Source organism: Clytia hemisphaerica, unplaced genomic scaffold (genome assembly GCF_902728285.1).
Source record: "Clytia hemisphaerica strain Z4C2 unplaced genomic scaffold, Clytia hemisphaerica genome assembly, whole genome shotgun sequence".
Lineage (NCBI taxonomy): Eukaryota > Metazoa > Cnidaria > Hydrozoa > Leptothecata > Clytiidae > Clytia > Clytia hemisphaerica.
The window spans coordinates 962,708-988,532 of record NW_027104378.1 but is presented as its reverse complement, the minus strand read 5'-3'; the positions used below and the strand labels follow the sequence as shown (position 1 = coordinate 988,532).

The 25,825-nt window shown below is 35.7% G+C and overlaps 2 protein-coding genes across 2 annotated transcripts; one reads left to right on the top strand and one right to left on the bottom strand.

The window, feature by feature from the left end:
• The first annotated feature begins 577 nt into the window (after positions 1-577).
• Positions 578-5,495, top strand: LOC136819034 (uncharacterized). Its single transcript, XM_067075196.1, has 4 exons — positions 578-665; positions 1,468-2,720; positions 4,176-4,308; positions 4,763-5,495. Exons 1-4 carry the CDS (start codon positions 647-649, stop codon positions 5,077-5,079), a joined length of 1,722 nt encoding a protein of 573 aa, XP_066931297.1. The 5' UTR covers positions 578-646; the 3' UTR covers positions 5,080-5,495.
• A 2,955-nt stretch (positions 5,496-8,450) lies between these two features.
• LOC136819033 (vacuolar protein sorting-associated protein 45-like) lies at positions 8,451-20,592 on the bottom strand. The gene is made up of 15 exons (XM_067075195.1): positions 20,484-20,592; positions 19,848-19,982; positions 19,409-19,469; positions 18,964-19,043; positions 18,331-18,399; positions 17,550-17,687; positions 16,566-16,676; positions 16,161-16,253; positions 14,051-14,203; positions 12,724-12,891; positions 11,715-11,873; positions 11,056-11,166; positions 10,458-10,579; positions 10,089-10,220; positions 8,451-9,497 (listed from the first exon to the last, which is right to left on the bottom strand). Exons 1-15 carry the CDS (start codon positions 20,574-20,576, stop codon positions 9,401-9,403), a joined length of 1,722 nt encoding a protein of 573 aa, XP_066931296.1. The 5' UTR covers positions 20,577-20,592; the 3' UTR covers positions 8,451-9,400.
• Positions 20,593-25,825: the final 5,233 nt, after the last annotated feature.

The window sequence follows — 25,825 nt, the reverse complement described above, 5'->3', positions numbered from 1 at the left end:
TATTGAAATACAAACATTATCGTTAAAGTTTTTTTTACTCTTAAAGTTGCATAAAAAATTTGGCGAGCTTTGGTATGGCTCTTGACATTGTAAGGGTCAAAATTCAAAGAGTCGGTTTTTTGTTAAATTTAACTTTGATATTTCTGAGAAACTTACCGTAAGTTGGTCTAATATCGACATCCCTCTTCTAATTTCGACACCCTTCTTTAGAAATAGGAATAATGGGAAGGTCGGAATCAGTGATTGAAACCCATTTTCTTTGCTTAGCGATCTGAAAGTAATAAGTCTTTAGCCTATCAGTGATTCCGACCTTCCTATTATTCCCATCTCTAAAGAAGGGTGTCGAAATTAGAAGAGGGATGTCGATATTCGACCAACCTACGGTAGTTATTACATTTTCTTCTTTAACAATCCCAATTTTGTAGCTTTATGTAGCTGCCGTAAAATTTGAATGTCTGGAGTTTCCAAAGCCCGTTGAAAGGCTACTCAAGGGAATGGAGTGGAGTGTATAACTCAAGGGTGCTCTTAAGTTGTTATTCAACGATGTCCTCTAACACATTGGTCATTTTCCTTTCAGAAAGAAATAGATACTACTCCGCGACATTGTTAAACTGGGACGACGAATGACGAATAAAAGAAAGTCAAGATGGAAGTTCACGTCAAAGGTTTGTCCTTTATATTAACCCGTGAGATCCGATTGAATTAATAAACATGTAAAATAAACCAATATATCATTGCACAAACTCAAGTCGGCTCGTACTCTGAAAGATCTTAAGCCAGTAGACACCCATGTGTCAAAGACCCGCTGGGACCGCAGCCCCGCTGGATAATTGCCAAAAATGTCGTCATTTCGGCCATAATCACTTGTATTGAATTGATTTGAAAGGTCTTAAATCAGTGCATATAGTCTGTTGGCCGGTCAGTATAAAATGCTCTGGTTTAAGAAGTTTATTTTTATCAGCATTTTCCTTGTTAATGATATAAGATAACATCAAGTTGCTCAGATTTTGAACGCGTTACCGAATAAGTAATTTTCTTGGGACTGGTTCAACATTTGAAAACATGATCAAAATGATCAAATTAACCAATACTGTACCTCAACGCTGAAATACTTCTCTGGGGACTTATTCAAAATTTAAGAATATGATCAAAGTTTACTAAATAACCGATATCTCATCACTCAAGTTAAAGTTAAGTGATAATTAAGTAAGTGTGTTTTCTTTACTGACTATGATCAAAATTTGAGGAATTGGGGAGGTAATTCTCTAAAGTTAGTATTTTACCGCCGCCTATAAAAAAACAAATCGAGCACGAAAAGTATTTAGTAGTTTTTCTTCTTTTTGCTAAAAATTAATTTTAGTGTAAAAAAAGGTTGCCAAAGTTTTTCAGTGTTGGCAGTTTGTAACTTTAAGACAGAAGACAGGCAACACATTGTTACTTAAACCTTTTACCTTCTTCTTGTTTCAGTCTTAATCCCCATCATCGTTCTATTGGCTCTATTGGTCATCACTGTAGTCGTCATCACATGTTATTTCTACATATGGCCTTACTGTGTCAAAAGGAAAAAGCAAAGTGCGCAATACTCCAAACTGACGGACCTGCCTGATCTAACAATGGCAAAAGACAGGCGTAAGCGAAGAAAACCAAGACCGCCCACAATTATTCGCCCTTCAACTCCACCTCCAGTTCCTACAAAAACATCAGAGCAGTCGAGAAGGTATAAAACGAGTACAACAACACCGTATTATAATGAATCAATGAAACACCTGCCTGTTAAAGGGATTGGGACTACTCATAACCAATTTAACTTCTTATCAACCTCTACAGACAAAAAACCCTTGTTAAGTCCTGGCAGCAATAAGAAACCATTTTTAAGTCCTGGAGGTGTTGAATCAGAGTTTGGAGATGATGAAATCTTCTACTTCGGTGATGAATCGACTTCGCCAAATCCTCGAGAATTGAGTTTAATCTCTTCTTCATCCCAAACGAACAGCGACGAGACAAATAATAATTCATCTCGAATAACGAGGGAGACAAAAAATCGATTCCGACCCGAACCTATTCTGAACACCTATAGTAGTAACGAAGATCGATCAGGAATCGATTTATCGGTACCCGTTTATCGAGAACAGAAATATTCGAATAAACGATCAAAATCAACGAGACAACCATTGACGAAACCAAAAGCACTTTCAGTTTTATCACCGGCCGATGGGAAAATCGAATTCACATTATTCTATAACGCCGATGAGAAATTATTGACAATCAATTTAGTGCAATTAAAGGAGATTTTTCTTAAAGCAGAAAGTTTTATTGGTATATTAAGCGTTTTCGATAAAGACCAGACTAAAGAACGTAAGAAATCGAACACGGTACACCTAATACGTAGCACCGATAATACGTTACAACTAAGTGATTACGCAGATACGGGCTTCCTTATGTACTTAACGTTATTGCGACCCGATATGAAATTTAGCAGGCATACATCCGTAGTTTTTGGAAATGACTCTGCCATTTTTAACGAACGTTTTACAATACCGTGTCAAGATACTAATTTAAAGAAATCGTGTTTGTGTATACACGCACTTTGTAAGTTTGGCCGTGATGGAGAACCAATTGTGCTGGGTGAAGTTACAGTGCCTTTGAAACGTTTACAGAATTCTCAAGTTCTTCCTTTCTTGGCTGAACTACAATGTCCTGCACAAGAAATCGAGCTCGAGGTATGTTGTAACATAGTTTGCAGCCCCTTTTTTAATTAGGAGATTTGGGGGTCCTTTGTAGGGGGAGTACCAAGATTTGCCTTAAAAATTGGGGGCAGAGAATTCAGGGGCAAGTAAATAAGAAAGGCGGTTGGAAATTTTGGTCAACTTTCTGATCGTTTTGGTGGTGCATAGAACGCGAGTTTCCTTCGAAATTTAATTTTCTGTAAAAAAAGGGGGATAAAATTTTACCTCTCTGCAAACTATGAATGAATACATATTTGGCTATGGATACACCACGAAGATATAGAAGAAGGTTAGAAATTGAATCTCCAATGTAGTTAAAGTCTTATTTCCTTCGAAAGTTTTAGCCTTCGGCATACAATAAATCCTCTCTCTAATACGTTACGAGCCTTTATTATTTGAGTCTTTCTGTAATTCGAACCTAAAAACCTATATTAGATTACCTTTTATAGAGGTCTGTTCTCCAGGCTACTGAAAATCCATATAAAAATACTCTCTGCAATCTGAATACCTCTATAATTATTTTTATCTTTATAATACGAAAAAATTTTTCGAGTCCCTTGAAGATCGAATTTTGGAAAGTCAACTAAGCATTATTGTATACACTATTACGGCGTTTACGAACATTTCAATTCTAACTTTCAGCTTTTGGGGCCTTTAGAGGTGGGGTTTCATGGTTGGCGGAGGAGCGGAATCGGCCCTTTTTTCGGACGGAGTGGCGGAATTCGGCGAAAATTTAGACGGAATTACGGAAATTGGGTTCTCTGACGGAGACGGAAAATTAGACAATTTTAGTGTGGAAAAACGGAATTTAGCAAAAAAATTAGCGGAATTTCGGAATTGGTAAAAGAAATTCAAAATTTGCGGAATTTTCGACAAAAATATTGAATTTCAAAGGAATTTTCGGTGACGGAATCTTGGTTCAATTTAAGACGGTTTGACGGAAATTGGCGAAAAAATGGTGGAATTGCGAAATTGGGTACCCCCTGAAACCCCCCCCCCCTTTAGATTCTCCCTTATTGGCTTTGAAAAAGGTACTTACTCTTAGGTGCCAAATAAACGCCCCCCCCCCCGCTTGTTAATTTTTCGAAAATTTTCCAACCCCCTGGACCTTATGGACCCCCCCCCGTTTTATTGATTTTAAGAATATTTTCAGCTGTCAAAGAGAAGGCCCCCTATTTTGCTCTAAATAGCCTTATTTTAGCCTATATTTACCTTATTTTGGATTTTCAGAAGTACATTCCAACCCCCCGGCAATTAGCCCCCCCCCCCCGTTTATTAAAATCTCGAAAATTTTCCAACCCCCCTGTATATTCGAACCCCCCCCCCCCTCATTTATTTGGCACCTAAGAGTAATTGTTTACGATTATTGGTGTAATTTTCTTAAAATACATATCTTTATAAACGGCTTTAGTGTCACAAAAAGCTTAAAACTGATCTGCTTTATTTTAGCCTTATTTGAAACCAACAACAGAACTTGGTAATTTGGAGATTTATCTTTCGTTTAACCCTATGGCATCAAAATTGGTTGTCAAAATCATTCAAGCTTCATCGCTTCCCAAAATCGGAATGACTGGCCATCCTAGTAAGTTTCTCTTTCTAGTCCTAGGCCTAATTTAGACGGCCGGCTTTCCTCTGTTCGAATTGAGAGACGGCAGAAAGTTGCGTAATTTGATGCACCTTGCTTTGACTTTTCGTCTAAATCTTTGAAAATGCACACCATGTATGTGCACAATATTCAATTAGGAAATGTTTTGGGACTCAAGAATTTGTTAAATTAAATAAAACAAAGTAACACTCTTTTTTTCAGGGCCGGCTTTTCTATTATTTTTTGGCACTTTGAAACTTAAATTGTTTTTATCCTATTTTATTTCTAGGAAATACTTGAGACTTTAGGTCTACTAATTTGACCCTTATTTTGCATAAAATTCAGCCATTCAAGCCTCAGCATTGTTATAAATTGTTCTTATTGGCATTTTTTGAGCCTTATTGTTCATTTAAAAAAAAATCTAACTTTTCTCTAATTGTTTGATTTTCAGATGTTTCGGTGAAGACAGCATTGTATTACTGTAATACACGACTTGCCAAGGAAACGACGTCTATCCAGAAACGACAACGTTCTCCTATATTCAACGAAATGTTTGAATTTAATTTGAGTAAAGATCGAATTTCAGAATGTGATGTTTTATTTGAGATCCGCCATCATGGACCAATGTTTCGAACAGTAATAGGTTACGTCATTGTTGGTAATTCTGCCGGTGGCGAAGGTACAAAACAATGGAGACAGTTGTTAGATTTTTCGTGTCATGAGAAACAGTACAAGATCATGCCGAAAAAACCAGTCGGGTTAAGTTGATTATAACTTTGCTTTGTTAAGGGAGTGTAATAAGGAATGGATCCATAAAATTAACTTAAGGGCATAAGGGAACTTTAAATTTAATTTCAACGGGAAGTAATTTTAACGGTGTCGAAAGAAAATTTGAAAAAAATTATATTTCGCAGGAATTAACTTTCACGCTTTTGCCTTATTTTGTACCCATTTCTTTCATTTTTCTATTGATTTTTCGAATTTTTTGATGAAAATTGGTCAAATTTGCAATTCACTGGTTCTAATTTTCGTGGTTTTGCCAAAAAAACCGCGAAAAATAGAGAAAATTAGTTCCCGTGAAAATTAATCTCACACTACAAAGCAATTTTTTTGCTTAAACAGTATTTTCCGTATTATGTAAAAGGAGAATAATACATGAAACATCTTCGATTTTCTACTTTAAATTTTTCTTCTTCAATTTTTTTCCCACCATTTGTAATTTTATTTTTTGCTCCCTTCAACGTCGAAATGAAGAAGGTAAGGTGCAAGATTCAATAATCTATGGTGAACGGAGATTGTACATTGCAGCTTGCCAATGTGAATTTAAATGGTTTTGTGACCTTTATGCTACAAAGAGCCAAAATTGGCCAAAAACCTTCATTTCCCTAGGGATTTTTAGCAAAATTAGATCAATAACACTTAATTATGACCCTGCTCCCATTTTGCTGATTTTGATCAGGAGTACCCACCCCCCTGCTCTTTCCACCCCCTCCCCTCCTACAATTAAGCACACAATAGTAATATATGAAACGAGAGTAAGTCCTATCAAAAGCCCTTTTGCTATTGTTACGGATATAAGTCAAATGTCATTCGTGCTTCATAGAATAATTTATCAGAATTTTTACAAAATATATTTTATACTTTTTAGTTTAAGATTTCTGAGATAAATATTTTCGTAGTTTTGATACTAGCACAATACGATAGCTTGCAATTTTTTTTTGAGTTTGGGATACTTTAGATAAAAACCAGTTCCGCTGGGCAACAGTTTAGGATCCATCTGGGATCTTATTTCTCATGTTCCAAAAAATAAACTGCACGTCTATTGGAATAGGTAATTTACTTTAAGGTCCCGAAAACGTCTCCCCAAAAATTTCCGCCCATTTATTTATTTTTGAAAATATTTTGAATATTTTGAAAGAACTGAATTGCTCAAAATAGCCTGGTTAACCTTACTTTGGGGGGTTTTAAGAGGTACAATTTCGGACCTCCCAACTTTTCGGATCCTTTTTCCTTTGGGACCAAATTGGCTGAAATAATACTTATCTAGCTATCTTCTCCGCAGTCCTAGTGTTTTGGGATCTCCTTGTCACTGAAAGAGCAGTCAAAATTCGGCACGATGAATGTTGGCTTTCCTTCCTCGTTGCGAACTATAATAGATTTTGATCAATGCCACAGAAATAAAATCAATTTTAGAGTTTACTATTTCTAGAAGGGGGCGGGGACAACTTAAGGGTAGTTTTTTTTTCTTGTTTTAGGACTACAAGTCGCTTATTCGAACTCGAACGAGGAATATTATTTGCGAGGATCTAAATGTATACGTATGTTTTGATATTCAAATCTCGAAATAGGATGTTTTTTTGATTATTTTGGAATTTCATAGACACATTGAATAAAATTGCATAGAATCCTCTGTAGCTCCTTAGACACTGAAATTTAGTTATGAAGATTGGGTAAAGGAAATTTTATCTACCTAGTACTATCCAAAAATCCAGGTGTTTTTATATCTTGAAAGGTTAAATGAAAAATATAGCATTTTTGATTCAACTGGAACATTTTCCTGGAAATTTGAGAGTGTTTACAAATCTAACCGACATACTAAAGGCCATATATATTTTTATTAAAAAAAAAATTAAGAAGAAATAGAATGATGCCGTCTACATGGTTGATTGTTTGGCTGAAATAACCGATATTCTTAAATTAAATTCGTAAAAAATACACATACTGAAAAAATAATTTCAATAAAATTAAATCACTAATACCTAAATTAAAATAACTTCGTCCTAAAATTTCCTTTTTAAAAAAAACACTGCCTGATAATATTACAGATTTTTCAATTTGTAGTTTCAATTATTTCTACAATTTTTCTTCTGAAGGGCCGATGGCAAAAAATATTGGAATTAGAGAACATTTTATATTCAAAGGAGGTGAATTAAAAATTTAAAAATGTAGTTGCCTTTTTGAGTGATTTTCAAAAAATGAAAATTTTAGAAAAAAAATGATTTTTGCAATTTTTCTTTAACCCTTTAAGTGCCACGGTCATTTTTTTCTAAGTTTTTTAAGGGCTCTGACCATAGTCCAAAAATTGATTTTGGTATTTCAACAAAAAAGTTGTATTTCAGGTTCCCTAACACTTTTAACAAAGAATTGCCTTTATAAATTGCTTTTTAATCGAATCCCTTAAGAGTAATTAAGAATTTAATTGCAAAAATGACGTTATGAACTTTAAAAAGACGTTAATAATATGTTGCATCACCATCTTTTACAAAAAGTGCTAAGTTTTAATGGGTAATTAACTTTTTTGTTTCAAAATTTCTTTACCCTGTCCGCAAAGAATTGAACTATTTTAAATTTTGCGGAAAATTTTTCTAAAAAGATGTGTCAAAAGTTATGACTGTTTTTTTAAGCAAAATCCAGGTGAAAAATTGATGAAAAACGACTGTTTTGAAGATTTCGAGACAAAGAAGCATTTACAAAAATTTTCCGCAAAAAATTTTATTGTTCGGTAAAAGATACACCATCTACTGCGAAAATTTTTTCAAAATGTTTTTTCTTCGCCGAAACTAAGCTCTTCAAAGTTGAAATACTCTTCCTCGCAAAAGTCTTCATTTTCTTCTTCATCAAATTTTTTCAATGCAATTTTTGAATTTTCAGATTCAGGAATAGTTTGTCTAACAGAAAATGTATAACATGCCATAGTTTTGTTGGTTACATCAGTCAGAAAACACATTTTAAACACGGCAATTATGAAAAATTCACTATGGTCAGAGCCCTTAAAGAAAATCGCTACTTTAAAGGCTTACCGGATCTAGAAGGAGTTAGAAGCTCGTTTATGGTATCCTCTTTCTTTTAGGCGCCTTCGCTGCGCGGACCTGACTGAATGATACAAAGGCGCCGAGTGGTAAAACTTCAAACTAATTCGCTGGAGGACAGAATCAAGTTAATCAGGGCCAAATTTCGAGGTTATTGGACCACTCGTTGACCAAAAATGATAAAAAACGGTTAAAATCTTAAAAAAGTGGATTTTTGTCAAATATTTGCATTTTTTTTACTTTTTAGCTTAATATCTCGCTGAAAAGACTCACTTTTGATTTTTTTGCTTGGCCATGAAGCCCGATCCGATTTCTACGAGTTATAAAATAAAGAATATAGGAAAAATATATTCAATATTACTATCATAAAATTTGCCAACTGAACCTAAGAATGCCAATTTTAGGCTAAATTTTAACCTAAAATAAAGATAGTTCAATGTAATAGAAATACACCATTCTTACAAAAAAGCGAGTAATTGAAAAACTACCGGGTGTGCCACAATAAGTTACCCTCTTTGATTTGATATTGTAGGCAGTAGAAAAGAGATTTTTCAAAGATTGTTTCGGAATCATTCAGATGAAAGCCTAACTTAAAATTTGGTGTATTACTTTTTAATTTTACTTCATTGGTTCAAAAGTTATGTTCAAAAACCTAAAATGTCAATTTAAAAATATGTCAAAAAAAGGCTAATCTCTTTTCTACTGCCTACAATATCAAATCAAAGAGGGTTACTTATTTGTGGCACACCCGGTAAAATTGAACAGAACTAAATTTACAACATTTTAAGAAAAAACCCATTATAGTCTAACCAGCCCAGTGCCCACACATTAAGTGGACATTAGGGTTCACCAAAACCCTACAGTTAAGCATCAATAATATTCGACAAGTCTACAGTACCATTGTGTATGCAACGAATTGAAATAGTTTATCTTGATAAGTAACGCCCACTTTTCACCGCCCGTTCACGACATGCAAAAAATCATAGATTTATAAAGCCCGAAGTCCTAAATGTCGTGCTTTGGCTGAAAATTTTGCTGTGGTTAGGTAGGATTTCCTACCTAGGTCACGTGACATTACTATAGAATTTCAACCCTTGACCAATTAGAAGCTTCGCTGGTTTTCGAAAACAATAGCAATATTTTTTTTTCCAATATTCGATTTTTTAGCATGCGATGGCTTAAGGCACAACATCAAGCCCTTCGGGCTTTATAAGTCTGTTGGGCCAATACCATTGATACCTTGTATTCAGTAAATTATTATTATTACCTTTACCTTACAACTATACTTCATATCTTGACGATTTGGAATAAGCGACACTCGTCGATGACGTCATCGTATCGGTGATCATAGTGCTCTCTTTGATTTCCTCTAAAAAGCTGAAAACATAAATAAAATAAAATATGAAAAAGTATCCAATCTCGTACCCAGTGCCACAAAGTGAACAAAGAGGTTCGAGTTTTAAATGTTTCATACCTCAAGGGAACTAATTTGACGGAAATTCCCTTTGCCGAAGAATTAATTTTGATGAAAATTCATTTTTCCAAAATTGAAATCTATAATTGGAGCCACCCAACACATCCTATTATCTTTTATCTATCGAGGATTACTTGCAAAAAATCTTGAGTTTTCATATCACCCTTTTGAGGAGCTGTTCTAAATAATACCCCCTTTAGAGCGCTTTAGAGACAATTGATAGTACAGCGGAGTCACTGCAACTGGAACACGCACAGGGGACAACAATTTGTTCGAGTTCTAGAGTAATATTTTTATAAGGCATTGTTAAACTGAAGGGACCTTAAAACTTGTTCGAGTTAAAGAGACATCCGAGTTATAGAGGTTCGAGTTGAGACTCCACCGTAGTTCAAAGATACGGGTTCGAAAATTAAAAACCAACTTTGTAATAATTACATCCTAAGTAAAATAAACAAATTTGAAAATATTTTCCGAAAATGACAGTCGTTTCTTACCTTTCTGTATTATGAATTGAAGTACCGCCCAAAATGATGCGGACACCAGGGTTAGCCCGGTTCAGTTCGTATACGGTAAGAGCCTCTTCATATGTTGCGCCTCCCACCATGAAAACAACGACATCTTGAGGTCTGAAAATCAAAAGAATCAAAAAGATAAATAACATTTTTGAGATGAACGAAGGAAATTCTTAATTTTGCGAAATTGCGTGACGAAATCTTTTTTCGCCTTTAGAAAAATCTTCGTTGATATAATGTCATCTAAACCTTGCAAGGTTAAACCCTTATGTCAAACCCAGTTGAAAGAACTATTAGTCTGAATTGCAGACCTCTATAATATACTTCCTATATAGAAAACTACCAGCTTACCTATCTCTGAAAGTATCTTTTCCAAGGTATGGGAATAAGCGATCGGGTAATTTTCCTTTAATCAAGTTATCCAGCGTCTCATGAAGTAATGGTTTGTGTTGTGTGTAAATATTTTCGACGCCCTGGAATGGAAAATGATGAAGATTTTTATTTTATAATGACTTGAACCAGAGTTGAAGGAGAAAGAAGCGTCATGGTATACCTTGAATCCTGTAAGGGAGACCAAGGATCGATTTCCACTCGCGGTGTGGGGAGGTGAGGGGAATCGGGTAGTCAGTCCAAGGTCACTGTCAGGACGCATAATTGCGTTAACACAAATTTCAAACTCATTTTCAGACAATATCTTATCATGAATATCGAATGGTATACATGATATTTTCTGAAAATAAGTTTGAAATGTTCAAAAATAGAAATTGCCCAAAAAAGGGATGTTCCACCACAATGGGATTTTAGGGGATTTTTTCCTGAGGCACAAGCATCCTGTAAAGAAGGTCTGGAGAAAGTTTCAGCTAGATCTTATGTTTTCCCTACAATCAGCCTGTATTTTTGAACACGACCACACAAGCTTAAAATCTCAAAGAAAAATTTATGTAAATACCTTCAGTCCTTTCATGAATTTTTTGGTCATAGAAAGAGCGTTTTTGTTTTGTCCGAAAATGTCACTGGTTCGGACAGTTGCGCCAGCATATTCTACCATGTTGTAAACAATCTAGAAGAAAAAGTATCAATTCCATGGTTAAAAAAAATAAAATCGTGAACAGTACTTAAAGACAAAGTCAGTTTCTAAATCCCAATGAAGATTTTTTGCAAACGAGATTAGAAATCATCTGCATATAAAGGATGAGAATTTTAGTTTCTATTGTTTAGAGCTCAGAAATCCAGTATGAATTCTCATTCACGTAACTTTTTGATACGCGGGTAAGAGAGTTTTCACTGATAAGACTTTTTCTATGAGGATAAAATTTAAGGTAAATCTTAGTTAATCTTTTTCAATGGGGTGATGGTCTAGGGTTGCAGAGAAAGCACTCCGTACAGCTTCGAAAGATTCAACTCGAAAAACAATGCTTTATGAAAGTCTATATCCGTGTAATACAGTAATATAGGTGTTATAATATAGGTGTTATATGATAATGCTAGACTAGGTTGCAGTAAAACTTCTCCATGGTTCTAGAGTTCAACAAAAAAGACCCTACAAAATGATTAAAACCCAACAAGATCTATAATATGTAAGCATCGAGTCTATTACATGCACATTACCTTACACATAGTATCGCTGACGCCGCGTTTCTTCAAATCGTTACGTAAACCACCGGCGTCGTTGCCTTGCGTTTTCTCGTAACGTAAGATATACAGTAGAACTAATCGGACAGCGTCTATATCTCGTACTTTTGGATTCGCCAACAGTTTCTTTATCGCCTTCGTGATTTAAACGAAAAAAATAAATTTAATGGGAATTAAACAAGCAAAAACTTGTCCAAGGGAAAGGTGTTGCATAGTGGTCATTGACGTTGGTTCCCGCACAGGCGACTGAGATTCCATTCCAACTCGAAGCGGTTCACTAGGCAAGTGAACGAACATTTTCCCGGGGCAACTGACATAATACCGAGTTTATGTATTTGCACTTTTGAGGACGGTAGGGTGACTGAAGCGATTTGGAAAAACCCGCAATTCCGCCCCGCAAAATCGAGGACGGTAAAAGTGCTGATTTACCGTCGTCCTCAGCTGGTCAGGATCTAGTCAAATTAGAACCTTACCGTCTCCGTCGCTGAAAAACACACATACATAAACTCGGTAATGTGAAAGGAAAAAGGTAGTCAGTCTGAAGTACTAGCAGAACGCTCATTGAAAGCGTCTCTAGTTGCGAAAATGAACATTAGAGCGTCCTGTGTCATTCAACAAAATAGAAAGACGGGTAAAAGGTCGTTGTAGTGATGCAGTAGACAACTTGTTGACAACTTAGAGTTATTCTTTTGCGGATTTTCGTTACAATCAGTCCAAATCTGCAGAAATTCCACTTCTACCATAAAAACCCAACCTTCCCTTACCGGGTTGAAAATGATAAACACTTTAAAAAGGTGAAAGTTCCCGGGGGGTAACTTTTAATATCCAGAGGGGTTTGATGCTTTATCAAGAAAATACGTGTCTAGGGTTAAAAAAAGTGATCAGGGAAATTCATCTTCCATCTTCTTCCATCACATTTTCTCTGATTTTCTTGGAGAGTAATTTTCTTCGTAAGAGCCTCCATGGGGGTTGATAATTAACTTACCTGTAAATGCATGGAGTGATCTGATTTAGCGGACATGTCTTGTTCGAGTTCGGACAGCTCCAACAAACAGTGTTCACCAACTAAACGTGATAATTCGCTCACTACAGTCACATGTTTTGAGACTGTGCCAGACATCTTACGAAATTGTGGATAATTCTCTACGAACGCCTAAAATAAAAAATACAATATAGATTCTCTAATTCGAGCGTCTATTATTCGAATCTTTCTTTAATCCGAACTAGTTTTTAGAACCCGTCAAACGGTTCATTACATCTGTACATTTTTATTGGCCGTAACGCGAAAAAGGGGTCTAACCCTTTCTTAAATTATCCCCGCATTTGGCAAACTCCCTATCTATCCTTAAGAAATACAATTGTTTTTTTGTGCCATTCGAGCTATCCCCTCCTTGCTAATCTCTCCTTTTCAGGAAAATTAAATCTTCGATTTATTTAAAGGTGTCACCTCTACCTCCCCTACTTAATGACTTAAGAAAGACCACCTTTGTCCTCCCTTTGTCATACTCAGCTATTGATAATAGAGAACACCGAAAACCAATCTTTTCAGAGTATAAGATGGAAAGCTAGAGTTCATATTGCACTTACACTTTGTGCCAGGTTTAAACTCTAAACTCTAAACTCGACATCCAACTCAACGTACACTGCATTTACATCTTGTTTAAAAATCACTCCCTCCACTCACTCTCCATTCCCCACTCACTCTCCACTCCCCACTCACTCTCCACTCCCCACTCACTCTCCACTCCCCACTCACTCTCCATTCCCCACTCACTCTCCATCCTCCACTCACTCTCCACTCCCCACTCACTCTCCACTCCCCACTCACTCTCCACTCCCCACTCACTCTCCACTCCCCACTCACTCTCCACTCCCCACTCACTCTCCACTCCCCACTCACTCTCCACTCCCACTCACTCCCACTCGAAGGCATACCCCGAAGGAGCTAGAGAGGAATCTTCAACCTTTATCGAGCAAGAAACAGTGGAGCCTTAGGATTTGCGCCGCATTTAGAATGATGGATTGAATCTAGTCATTTCTTTGTCATTTCCCTGGGGAATTTTTTTTCAAAATCTGGCGATGGATTTTACTTTCAATTTGGCATTAGTGTAAAAACCGCGTGGGTCCATCCTCCGTGAGTCATGCGTTTTATTTAGATGGGAAATAAGTAGCTTTATTTCCTATACAAGGGTTTCAGATCTAGCCTCTTCGGGGCTTTGAAATAGGTGGGGCTCTGTTCTGATTCAAATTTGTGTAAACAGATTTTATAGCTTATCCTTAAATAAAAAATGTTTAAAGCACATAACGCATACCTTCATATCAGCAACTGAGTCAAGCTTTTGATTACTTTTTGCATTCTTCTGAAACTCATTCATTAATTGTTTTATATTGATACCAATTTCACCGAAATTTTTATACATATTGTCCAGGTAGACATCATCGTGCTCTGCTGATAAAACAACTTCCTGTGAAAGAAAATTGACCAACGTTTAGCAATGGAAGAGTGTTCGAAGCTGACAATACCATCATAACAAGCTAGATGCTGAATGGACCTACCAGATGATGAAAGTTAGATAGCAATACGAGGAGAAAAATGAAAACTATCGGTCAGAAAATATAGCGTTTAGCGAAAATGCATAACGCATTAAATTACATCATTGATCGTTGATGGGGGGAGGGAAGGGTTGAAGGAAAAAAGAAATAGAAATCACCGGTTGCAAAGATCAGTTTTATTGACAATTGAATCACGCTTGATGGTGGGCATTGTTATCAATAATTATTTTGTGTGAAAACAAGTTATACTTTTATGGACCTACCTGGTCATGCATTAAACACATATATAATTGATATCTACGTTAGCATGACAATTAAACAATCATTCAGAACACAAATAGTGACGATCTATTAAAATTAGTCGTTTGTTTCTTATAAAAAAACGTTTAGAAACCAAAATTTCATGCTCTTGAAATATTCTTTCCTATTCAAGACTTTGTGAGCAAAAAAAACATCTATCTCATCAAAAAATTGAGTAATTTGGCTAAGAACATTGATGTATGCTTATTAATAGTGATTCTTATAGATAAACATGCGCTTTTTGAGCCCAAGTCCAAAAAAACCCGTTTTTTAGCCGTTTTTTTTGGCCAAAATTTCCCAAAAAATTTTTTTTTCGAAAGTCGGGCTCCCTCACATTTGAGGGTTTATAGTTATGCATCTTTGTGCAAAAAAACGAACGAACGAACGAACGAACGAACGAACGAACGAACGAACGAACGAACGAACGAACGAACGAACGAACGAACGAACGAACGAACGAACGAACGACGAACGAACGAACGAACGAACGAACGAACGAACGAACGAACGAACGAACGAACGAACGAACGAACGAACGAACGAACGAACGAACGAACGAACGAACGAACGAACGAACGAACGAACGAACGAACGAACGAACGAACGAACGAACGAACGAACGAACGAACGAACGAACGAACGAACGAACGAACGAACGAACGAACGAACGAACGAACGAACGAACGAACGAACGAACGAACGAACGAACGAACGAACGAACGAACGAACGAAAACGAACGAACGAACGAACGAACGAACGAACGAACGAACGAACGAACGGACATGGGTTAATTTATAGGACCTCCACCGGGGTATAGCTAATACGCATCTTTGTGCAAAAAAATCAGAAAAAACTAATGACGAAATCTCGAGAAAATGCAAAAAAACAGTTTTTTCGGCATATTTCCGGCATTTTTGGCTGGAAAATTTTTTTTTTCGAAAATCGGGCTCCTTACTTACTTACTCCTTTTTGGGCATCAATGTGCAAAAAATCAGAAAAACTAATTATCCATTCCCGAGAAAAGCTGGTAACAGACGAACGAACAGACGAACGAACGAACGGACGGACGAACGGACGAACATAGGTTAATTTAAAGGACCTTCGAGGTAGGTCCAAAAAACCGGTTCTTGGTTCCTGCATTCAGTTCAAAATAGCAATGGAACCGTGAATATTAATAGAAAGCCTCTTCTGAAGTGCTGGCATTCTTGATGTGCGTAAGTCATTTTTGCTAACGGAAACATTCCGAAAGAAGCCGGGATTCAACCACTGTCTATTTCTAAATACAGAAACACAGTGCGAGTGGTCAAAATCCGGCTTTTTTCGGGTGCCCGAGTTAGAAAATACATACATATTTTAAAAAGCAAATATTAAGCACATATTCTTGAAATTTCGGTGAATTATGCATGATTTTGAGTAGGAAAAGATATGTATATATGACTGAGACAGTGAGAGCTTTGAAATACACTATTTAAACTGCGGAAGGAATCAAATACTTCCTTTCTACATTAGAATCAAAAGAAACAGATGAAAAAGAGCACTAAATTTTCAAAAGTTAAATTTTTGCTTACTTTTAGTTCTCTTGAGATGCCAGGAACTTTGGATAAATCAATACGGTTGTTCTTGATACTTAATAACTCATGAACCATCGCTTGATAAGTCCACTAAAAATAAAAAGTGTAAAAAAAGTTGATGTAAGAACCCTTTTGCTAATAAGAAATTATAATGGGGGCCGGTGAGGGGTACTGGTCAGAAATGGTCAGTGCAGTTAACTGGTAAAACAAAGTTTTGACCTTGAAAATCAGTAAGTTAGTTAAGCTTGTCACAGAAAGTAAAGTTTTTTATCCAGAAGATGAAAACCTCTCAAGGACGGACACCTCTCCTCCCCATTGATTCATTAACCCCTTAGGTTGTATAAGCCACTGCGGCTAAAGAACTCTTCAAGAAGGTCTCTAAAAATAATGATCAATAAATACCTGATTTAACAGTGGAGTGACAGGGTCATCCGACCGATCGACAATCAATAACAGTGGCGAAATATCTGATTGCCGGAATTCAAATAATCCCGATTCTTGACCCATTTTCAACTGTAATATGAAAAGAAAAAAGTCTTCAAGTTATATGTATTAAAATATAACAACATCAAATATTCAGAATTAAGTAGGAACAGTTGAAGGTAGGGACAATGTTTCATCAAAACAAATTCAAAATGATATGTTTATTCTTTAAATTTTAACTTGAAGACGTACTTAAAAAACATAATTAGATTAGAATTTTTATGACCTAAAAAATTATACATATGTGGATATCTATGTTAAGGTAGACGCAGTGGAGCTTTTTTAAACTTTTCGCATTCGAATTTTTCTACGATCCTCTAACTCCCAGTTTCAACCAAAGGGAAACCAGGCTAAGGGAAACTCTCGTTGGATACTTTATAAAGCCCAAATCTCTCTGCAGTTCGATTAATTCATATTTCTCGTTCCAAGTGCGAATAACCGAAAGTTGATTGTACAGTTGAAACCCTCTAATCCGATCTGCAAGGGACCAATAATTTTATTCGAATTAGAGAAAAAATTGAACTACAAGGAGTATATTAAACGACTTTCCACCTCACTGAGGGGACTTTACTAGTTCGAATGGCGGAATACACAGGTTGCAAAATTATATAAGTGCGGTCAAAGCATGTGATTAATCGAAAAAGTTCGCGTGATTTTATTCCCATGTTACTTGCTTTACAACTTACAGCTGATAACTTTATTACTGTCTATAAATTCGAACCAATCAGAAATGAACGTCATGTAACAAGCACATAAAATTTTCGAGTAAAAGCGTGATTTGTCTTCACGACTTGTCAGACCTTAATTTGGCAACCTGTGTATTTAGATACAGGTTCAGATTAGGGAGGGGAGAGTTGAATGTACATGCAAACAAAAGCATGCAATTTAAACAAAGTTATATACCATAACACTTTCAGCCAGTCGCTTGCACATTGACGAGGCTGTTTGATATCTTATGATTGGTTTCTTTCGCAAGGATAATAAGACAGCAATCAAACCATCAGTAACACGATCCTGTCTGTCGCCAAACCAATTTTTACCCTAATAATGAAAACAGTCAATCAATTTAAAAAAAATGACATGAAGTGGAGTAACTAACAACCGAAGTGGGTTATAAATTTGCTTGGAAATCTAAAATGGAGTATATTAATTTGTTCAAAAGGGGAAGAGTAGTTGAAGAGTAACCCGGCTTTCGGATCGCTTCTCCTAGGTTCATTTGTAATAAAATTATAGCTTAATTTCTTTGTGATGTATAAACATCCTTGAAGCCATTGCACTTTATTTTAAATTTATTCAAAAACGAATTCTTTCATCAATAAAGTTTCATAAACATCACTTTTTTAGAAAATTATAAATCATTTATCAGTTGCGCTTTAAAATATTACATTTGCTTCTTAATTTTCATGAAAAATAGAATCAGCTACACTTAAAGGATTTATTTTTACATATGTGTCATATCAGACACATATTTCATATTAGGCCAGCGTCTCCCTATTGTCATATTATGCTTATATAAGCAAAAAATCTTTTTCTTCTTCTCTTTCTGACTAATCTTGCTCCATATCCGTGTCTATCCAACGTAAAAAAGCTTGCGAATTAAAATTGATGAGTAATCAAACACTCTTATTTTCTAAAAACCAAACCTTTAAATCAAGTACTTTAAAACTGACTAATTTTGGCATACCTTCGCACAACCAACAATATTCAAAGAAAAGACATGTGGGCTAATTGCAAAGAAATCAGCATAAAATTCCTAAAAAAAATGTAAAGACATTGACATTTAACTGATGCTAAACAATAAAGTAGCATTAGAAATTTTTCTTTGGGCATTTTGGGCTAATATCTCCAGGAGTTGATAATTCTAATTCTAACTACTTTGAGTTGAAAAATATTAAAAATGGGAAATCAGTATGAATAGCTTTTTTAATACTCTATATTCAATAAATATCGTGCCATCCAGTCTATCAAAAAGCCTTAAGTGGACTCGGGGCTAAATAATGGGTATTAGAAGGGAGATTAGTGAGGTTAAGTAAATCGGCAAAATCACGACGACGAACGAAAATTTAACAGGCTAGTGAGTTTCAACCAATCAAAATTCGTATTTTCACTAGCCTATTACATTTTTCATCCGTCGTCGTGATTATCCTGGTATGCTTGACCTCAGTAATATGATATTCCAAAATTAGTTTGGCTATGCACTTAATGTAGGACTTGATTTTAAAAAAGGTTTTTGCAGTTATCACAAATCTGCACAATAAGTAGTATGCAATCATTACACATCTGCGAAAAATAATTAAAAAATCAATGAAAAACTTACATGAACTTCTTTGACGACCTCTTGGTCATCAGATTCAGCCAGTTGTTTGACATAATTCTTCAATATGGCGTTGCTAAAATCTAGTAGAAACAATTCATTTAAAGATTTCGAACTTTCTTCAACCCAAAATTTAGTTTTTACGAAAAATCTTTTAAATCTAAACTAGCTGAAAAAATAGTCTATTCTCACAAAATTCAGTACACATTAAAGAAGATTCTTAATCAGCAAAGAAAGTGCGTGCTAAAATTAACCCATTAAAGATTTTACAATTACTTGTACAATAATAGGTTTTTACAGAAAATTAAAAATAAAGACCTCTTATGCTATCCTGGATGTTCAAGGGTTGAGGATACCTGTACATTGTGTCTTGTCTTTTGCTTGGATATGCAGGCAATTTGTCCTTACCCCCTGGATATTCTCTGAAAAAGCCTAATAAAACACTCACATATATAATATGATCCATATTTTGGTATTTTCAATTCTTTCTTTAATGCTTCAATATTCTCCTGTTAAATAAAATAATAACAATCAAAGTTACAGTGACTCCTTAAATTAAAGCAAACCTGAAGTAAACCATTAGCTAAGGTTTTAAAGCTAATAGTATAATCATTGGAAATACGTAATTATTAATCAAAAAGCAGTTATAAACTTCCCTTTACGGAAGACTTTTAGTTAAATCCCATGTTGCTATCGAAGGAAAGAAGCAAATGGCTGTTTCTCTTTGTATATGCTTCATCCCTAAATCTGATTGCAAGCGTGAAAGGGAGTTGTAAGGAGAGTTTCTTTACGATCAGGCCTGTGCCATTAAAAAGGAACTTAATTTACCAGAGATTATCACCTTAATACTCCGGCAAAAATATTTTAGTAATTGTAAAAATTCAAACCTTTGTTGGTCTGACAAAACATATCGCTTTGAGGTGCTTCATGGTTTCTCTGGCTTGTGTATCAACTCTTTCAAAGAGAAAGACTTCTTTCTGTAATATCTCACTTTGAGCATACACCATGCTGACAATTCCAGTCTGTGGAAAAAATGTAAACAATGTGGCTTTTTTTAATAGACATTTCCTACTGTAGTATTTTCCCAAAACAAAGAAAAAAGTTTTGTATTGTCACAATAACTAGAATAGCGAGTTTTTCATTTTTGAGAAACCTGTAACTCGCAAAATTGAGGACAGTGCTGACTTACCCTTGTCCTCAGTTAGTCAGGATGTAGACAAATTAGAAGCCTACCCTATCCGGCAAAGAAAAACACAGATGCCTGAACCCGCTAGTTATTAATGAGGTACCAAATGTTTTTTATCATCTTTACAACAAATTGCCAGAAATAGAAACCAATACAATAATAAAATTCCTTATATACAATTTGCATGACTGCAAAAAAGCTGACACTCCCTGTTGTTTAAAAATGCATTCCTTAAAAATCAATTGTTTTTTAGTCATAACACTATATCCTCTACAATGAGGCAAAAAAAGGTAAAATAAGGGATGGATTGCGACATCAAAACAAAACTGTTTCTTACGGTTTCTTTATCCATGAGAAGAACTTTCATTCCTGGACCAGCATCATCAATCATCTTGGTGATGTATTGCTTAACTGCTACTATCACATTCATTTCTAATTGTTTTGTTAATACTGAAATAAAAGAAAGTGCATTCATGAATTTAGATGCAGCTTCATAATCGTCTCTAGAATAGAGAATTGAAAATGGAAAAAAACTAAGGATCACAGATTGAAACAATTTTAAAAGATGGTGATAACAAGGTGATGGAACGTTGCATCCTAGAAAAGGTCTATCTATATTTCACAGAAAGCAATTTCAATTACTGTGAAGGGTACCTTAGGGGGAATAATTGTCGTGGGGATTAAATTTTGCGAATTTAGCAAGTTTTTCCGAAATTTGCGAAAACTAATCCTCGCGAAAATTTTAAAAACCTTTGGATTCGTGAAATTCGCAAAACATTAAGTTTTTTGAAAAGAGCTCTACAGTTTCTATTTTTTAAGAAAATCACAATTGTTTGAAATTTTTTATTGGTCGACTGTTCGATTTCTTAGTTTTGAATTTTTCGAAAAAGCCCACTTCTCGCAAAACTTGCGAAATTTAATCCTAGCAAAAATTTAGAATTCCCATCTTCGCAAAAATAAGTCCCGCGAAAATTAAATTATTTTGCGAAAAAATTGTCTTGCGAAAACAAGTTCCCGCAAAAATTAATCCCCTTAAGGTAACTTGCACCAGTGGAGGAAAACTTGCATAGCCATCATATGCCTGACCAACCAAAGCAGCAAAATTTCAAAACAAATGAACAACGCAGCTCCACTCTATCCAGTCAGGGCTTCCTTTCACTTTTTCGATATTATGCGAACGACAGTGTGCGCTAAATTATTTTGGTTTCACTTTCGATTTCAAGCAAAGGTTTTAGCAACGGGGCTGGGTAGAAAAATCTAAACATAGAATTCAAAAAAAATACCAATCATCGTATAGACCATTAAAAATACCCCCTTTCTATGTTTAGTTTGTTCTACCTTGGACTATAACTGAAAATACCTTCAAATAACCTTTGTTCGCTATCATACCCCGCAGATAATCTTTGCCTGTTCTAATTCTTAGATAATGAATAAGAGAGGTGCGCTTAGCTAAGCTGTGCTCGCGGGCGATATATTTATGTTTACTTATCTTGTATATTTTAGTGGTATTTATCCAATGAAAAGGATGTTGACAAAATATGCAAGGCGCTAACAAAATATACACTGCATTGATTATGACATCATTAAATATGTCAATGTTGATTTAGCGCCCGTTAAAGAAAATAATTTGTAAATAGTTCTTTTTATCGTGAAATTTAGAAATACGAACAAAAAAATAATCAAATTTAATATTTGTTTCCTATCTAGATTATATTAGCGTTAGAATACGGGAAATCGGGGAAATCGGGGAAACCGGTTCACCACATGGATAAAAAACGTACCGAATGAAACCTGACAGAAGGTTTTCAACCAGATTTATTCAGATAAAGCTATAAGAGGTTCATTACTTGTGGATTTAAAAACCTACTACAACCAAAAACAAAAGTTGTTGGGAAGGAAAGAGTTAACGCAAGGCAGAAGGTTTGGTTGTGTTGATCACTGATCACTGATCAATGATCGGTATGTCTTTATTCTATCTGAACTAATGTTATAAAAGACCAAGGAGGCCCTGACTGCATGGCTCAAATTCTAGGCAATTTCTCATAGTTTTTGAGAATGTTAATTTCATTTAAAAGGGCCGGGTTATTTTTCATGAATCCCTTTAGAAGTTTTGCGGCGCATTTTTTTGCTTGACTGTGAGAGTCAGTCAGGTAAATGATGTAGCACTTTTTCAGCATTAATCTTTGATATGCATTTTGGCAGAACGCTAGTGTGACTAACTGCTAGATTTTTATCTTGGTAGGATGTTTTGGTGGTTGGTGGCTTCGAGTATTTCAAAACAATCAGAAACGACCAGTTAGTCTTTTTGATAGTGAGTGAAAATCCTAGAGAATCTGATTGGGCCATTCCAGTTTTTATTCGTTACCCCCGTACAGGGGTATTGACGAACTTTTTTCACTAACCCCCTGGAAATTTTGGATAACAAACTATCCCCTGGAAATTAGGAGTCGACACCCCTGGAAAGTGAAATTTTGTGAAAAAGGGCCTGGAAAGTGACTATTGATGCCAGTTTAGGAGGAGAGAACCCCCAAAAGCCCCTTGGAAAATCAAGGCTCAGTCCCGCCCCCCTTGAAAAGTTCCTCAATACCCCTGTATGGTTTAAAAATGGAATAGCCCAATGGACGACATGGAATTTCCATAGCAAATTGCTTTCAAGAAAGTTCGGAATTTCCGTAACAAATTTACAAAATATATACCTATCAAAACCGTGGAATTCCGTTACTGATACTGTAACCTAAAAAATCATGGAATTCCAATACTTTAATGCAAAATTTGAAGTACAATTCATGGAATACACCGTTTAGGAGTGTTGACTGCGCACGCGTCAATCCAATTTTCCATTGTTTTGATTTTAGCGCCCACGGAAAATTCACTCTCCTCCGTAAAAAAACGGTAGGTAAACATCTGGTTCTCATAAGGAAACATAGCAGAAAAACGGTAGGTAAAGAACTCCTTTTAATCATCTTTTCCTCTTGATGAATTTTTGTGAAATTTTCAGGAGAGACTTATAAAATTATCATTGATATCATGTTCAAATATCTAAATCATTCTCTTTAAAGGAGAGAAAAAAATTCACAATGTTTACATTCCTCTAACCTTTCACAGTACTATAAGTGCGCATTTTTACCTACCATTTTTACCGGCCTCTGCAATGGAGTATGAGACTCCTAAACGGTGTATTCCGATACTTTCTCTTTAAAGTTTGCCTGGAATTCCGTGCCAAAATTTATTTCAAAAATTGATGTCATCCATTAATGTATTTTTTCTGGAATGGCCCATTGAATGGGGATAAAACAAGCAAGTCGGTCATCGAAAAATTGTTCTATTGGCGTCACTCGCCCGCATCAAATTTTCCGCCGCCCAGACGGTCTCAATCGAACGGAATCGACGATCGAACCAGTCGAACAACAATTGAACCAATCGAATATTTTGACGTTCGATTGAGATTCGTATTCGATTGCGTTTGACAATCGAATTTCAATCGGTCGATTGCGTTCGATTTGGTTCGACTGGTTCGATCGTCGATTCCGTTTGATTGAGATCGTCTGGTTCTGCTGATTTTACGGTGCGGAGATGCGGAAAAAAATCTGGGAAAAGCAATTTGTTCTTTTAAAGTATAGCTTTTTTCTCAATTGCTCTGACGACCATCGAAAAATTGTTTTGCTCGCGTTACCACCCGCCCCTGAGTTACTGGCATGATTAAAAAAAAACCCAGAATGTTTTTGACTGCCCGTCCGCCCGCATGCATTTTTAACACCAGTTGTGACGCAAACAGAGCATTTTTTCGATGACGGCCCAACAACAAAGATTGTTTGCAATCAGAAATTTGTGAGGTTAGACCAAGACATCTAACGTCTCGTCGTCTGACACTTCTGGCTTTACCCCCGGTCTTTAAACACTACCTCTAGGTATTATACACTCTTTTTACTTTGTACTGACTGTTTTTAATATGACTAACTTAGCAGTTTTTAAAGATGACCTCGTGTTGTGTCAAAACTTTCAGGAAGAAAGTGACTAGCTAGAAACATACTGACATTACGAGTGAGCCTGAATAAAAAACAGCATAGTAAAAAGTTGTATCCATCACCAATTATAACAATGAAACTGCATTGGAATTGTTTCAAATAAAAGTCAAAACCAAAAATCGGGTCAAAAATCCATTCACCGTTCACCACACCACTTACTCTACCATTTTGAAGTTGTTCCGAGAAATCCAGCAAAAGTGCCTGAACGAAAATGGGTCGCAGAGCCTCCTTTATCAGGGGGGTGTTTGTAGGGAGGCCCAGAATTCCCGAGTTATTTTTTCCGAGTTAAAAAAACCGAGTTAAAAAAAACCCGAGTTATCCCGAGTTATGACGTCATTTTTGGAATTTAGTGACGTCATTTTTCATTTCATAACTCGGTTTATTTTGCTTACTTTAACTTTCCGAGTTATTTTCCATTTTTTAACTCGGGAATTTTTGCTTCCTTTAACTTTCCGAGTTATTTTCCATTTTTTAACTCGGGAATTTTTGCTTCCTTTAACTTTCCGAGTATTTTTCATTTTTTTTAACTCGAGAATTTTTGCTTCCTTTAGCTTTCCGAGTTATTTTTGAATTTTTAACTCGGGAATTTTTGCTTCCTTTAGCTTTCCGAGTTATTTTTCTTCATAAAAAAAACACCAGTTTTAATCTATTGATCCCATACCAACCTAAATCAAAGACATAACCATCCATTTCCAACTAGAAAAACCTTAACTTGCTTAATAAAATGAATAATCAACAAACAAGTGAATAATTGAAAAGCAAGAACTGAAGTTAAAACCTGCTAGATAAACAAAGTGTAAGCCCTTCAAAAATATTACAGCATAAATAAAATCTCAAAAAATACAGCAGGTAAGTGATGAGATAAAGCTATTTCAAAATTCATATTTCCATATTTCCTCCCTATTTCATTAAAGAATACTGTAAGTGACATGACAAGATTCTCAGAAAAATTCACTGAGTCCTTCCCCCTTCGCTGTAAAAAATTTNAAATTGTTTTGCTCGCGTTACCACCCGTAACTCACGTTACTGGCGTGATTACTGTATCATGCATATTTTAAAAATTATGCATGGACTGTATCATTGTTTTTATGCTGGAGTACATAATTATTCAACATGGCTGCCTCTTTAAAAAAAGGTCTATTGCGCGCTTACACCCTCGGAACATAAGCGTGCAATTGAGAGGATTTCCCAGACTGTTTTAACACCAGTTGCAACGCAAACGGCCCAACAACAAAGATTGTTTGCAATCAGACATTTGTGAGGTTAGACCAAGACATCTCATGTCTCGTCGTCTGACACTTCTGGCTTTACCCCTGGTCTTGTAACACTACCTCTAGGTATTATACACTCTTTTTACTTTGTACTGACTGTTTAATATGACTAAAACTTAGCAGTTTTTAAAGATGACCTTGTGTTGTGTCAAAACTTTCAGGAAGAAAGTGACTAGCTAGAAACATACTGACATTACGAGTGAGCCTGAATAAAAAGCAGCATAGTAAAAAGTTGTATCCATCACCAATAATAACAATGAAACTGCCATTGGAATTGTTTCAAATAAAAGTCAAAACCTGAACCAAAATTCGGGTCAAAAATCCATTCACCGTTCACCACACCACTTACTCTACCATTTTGAAGTTGTTGTTTTTGTTGTTTT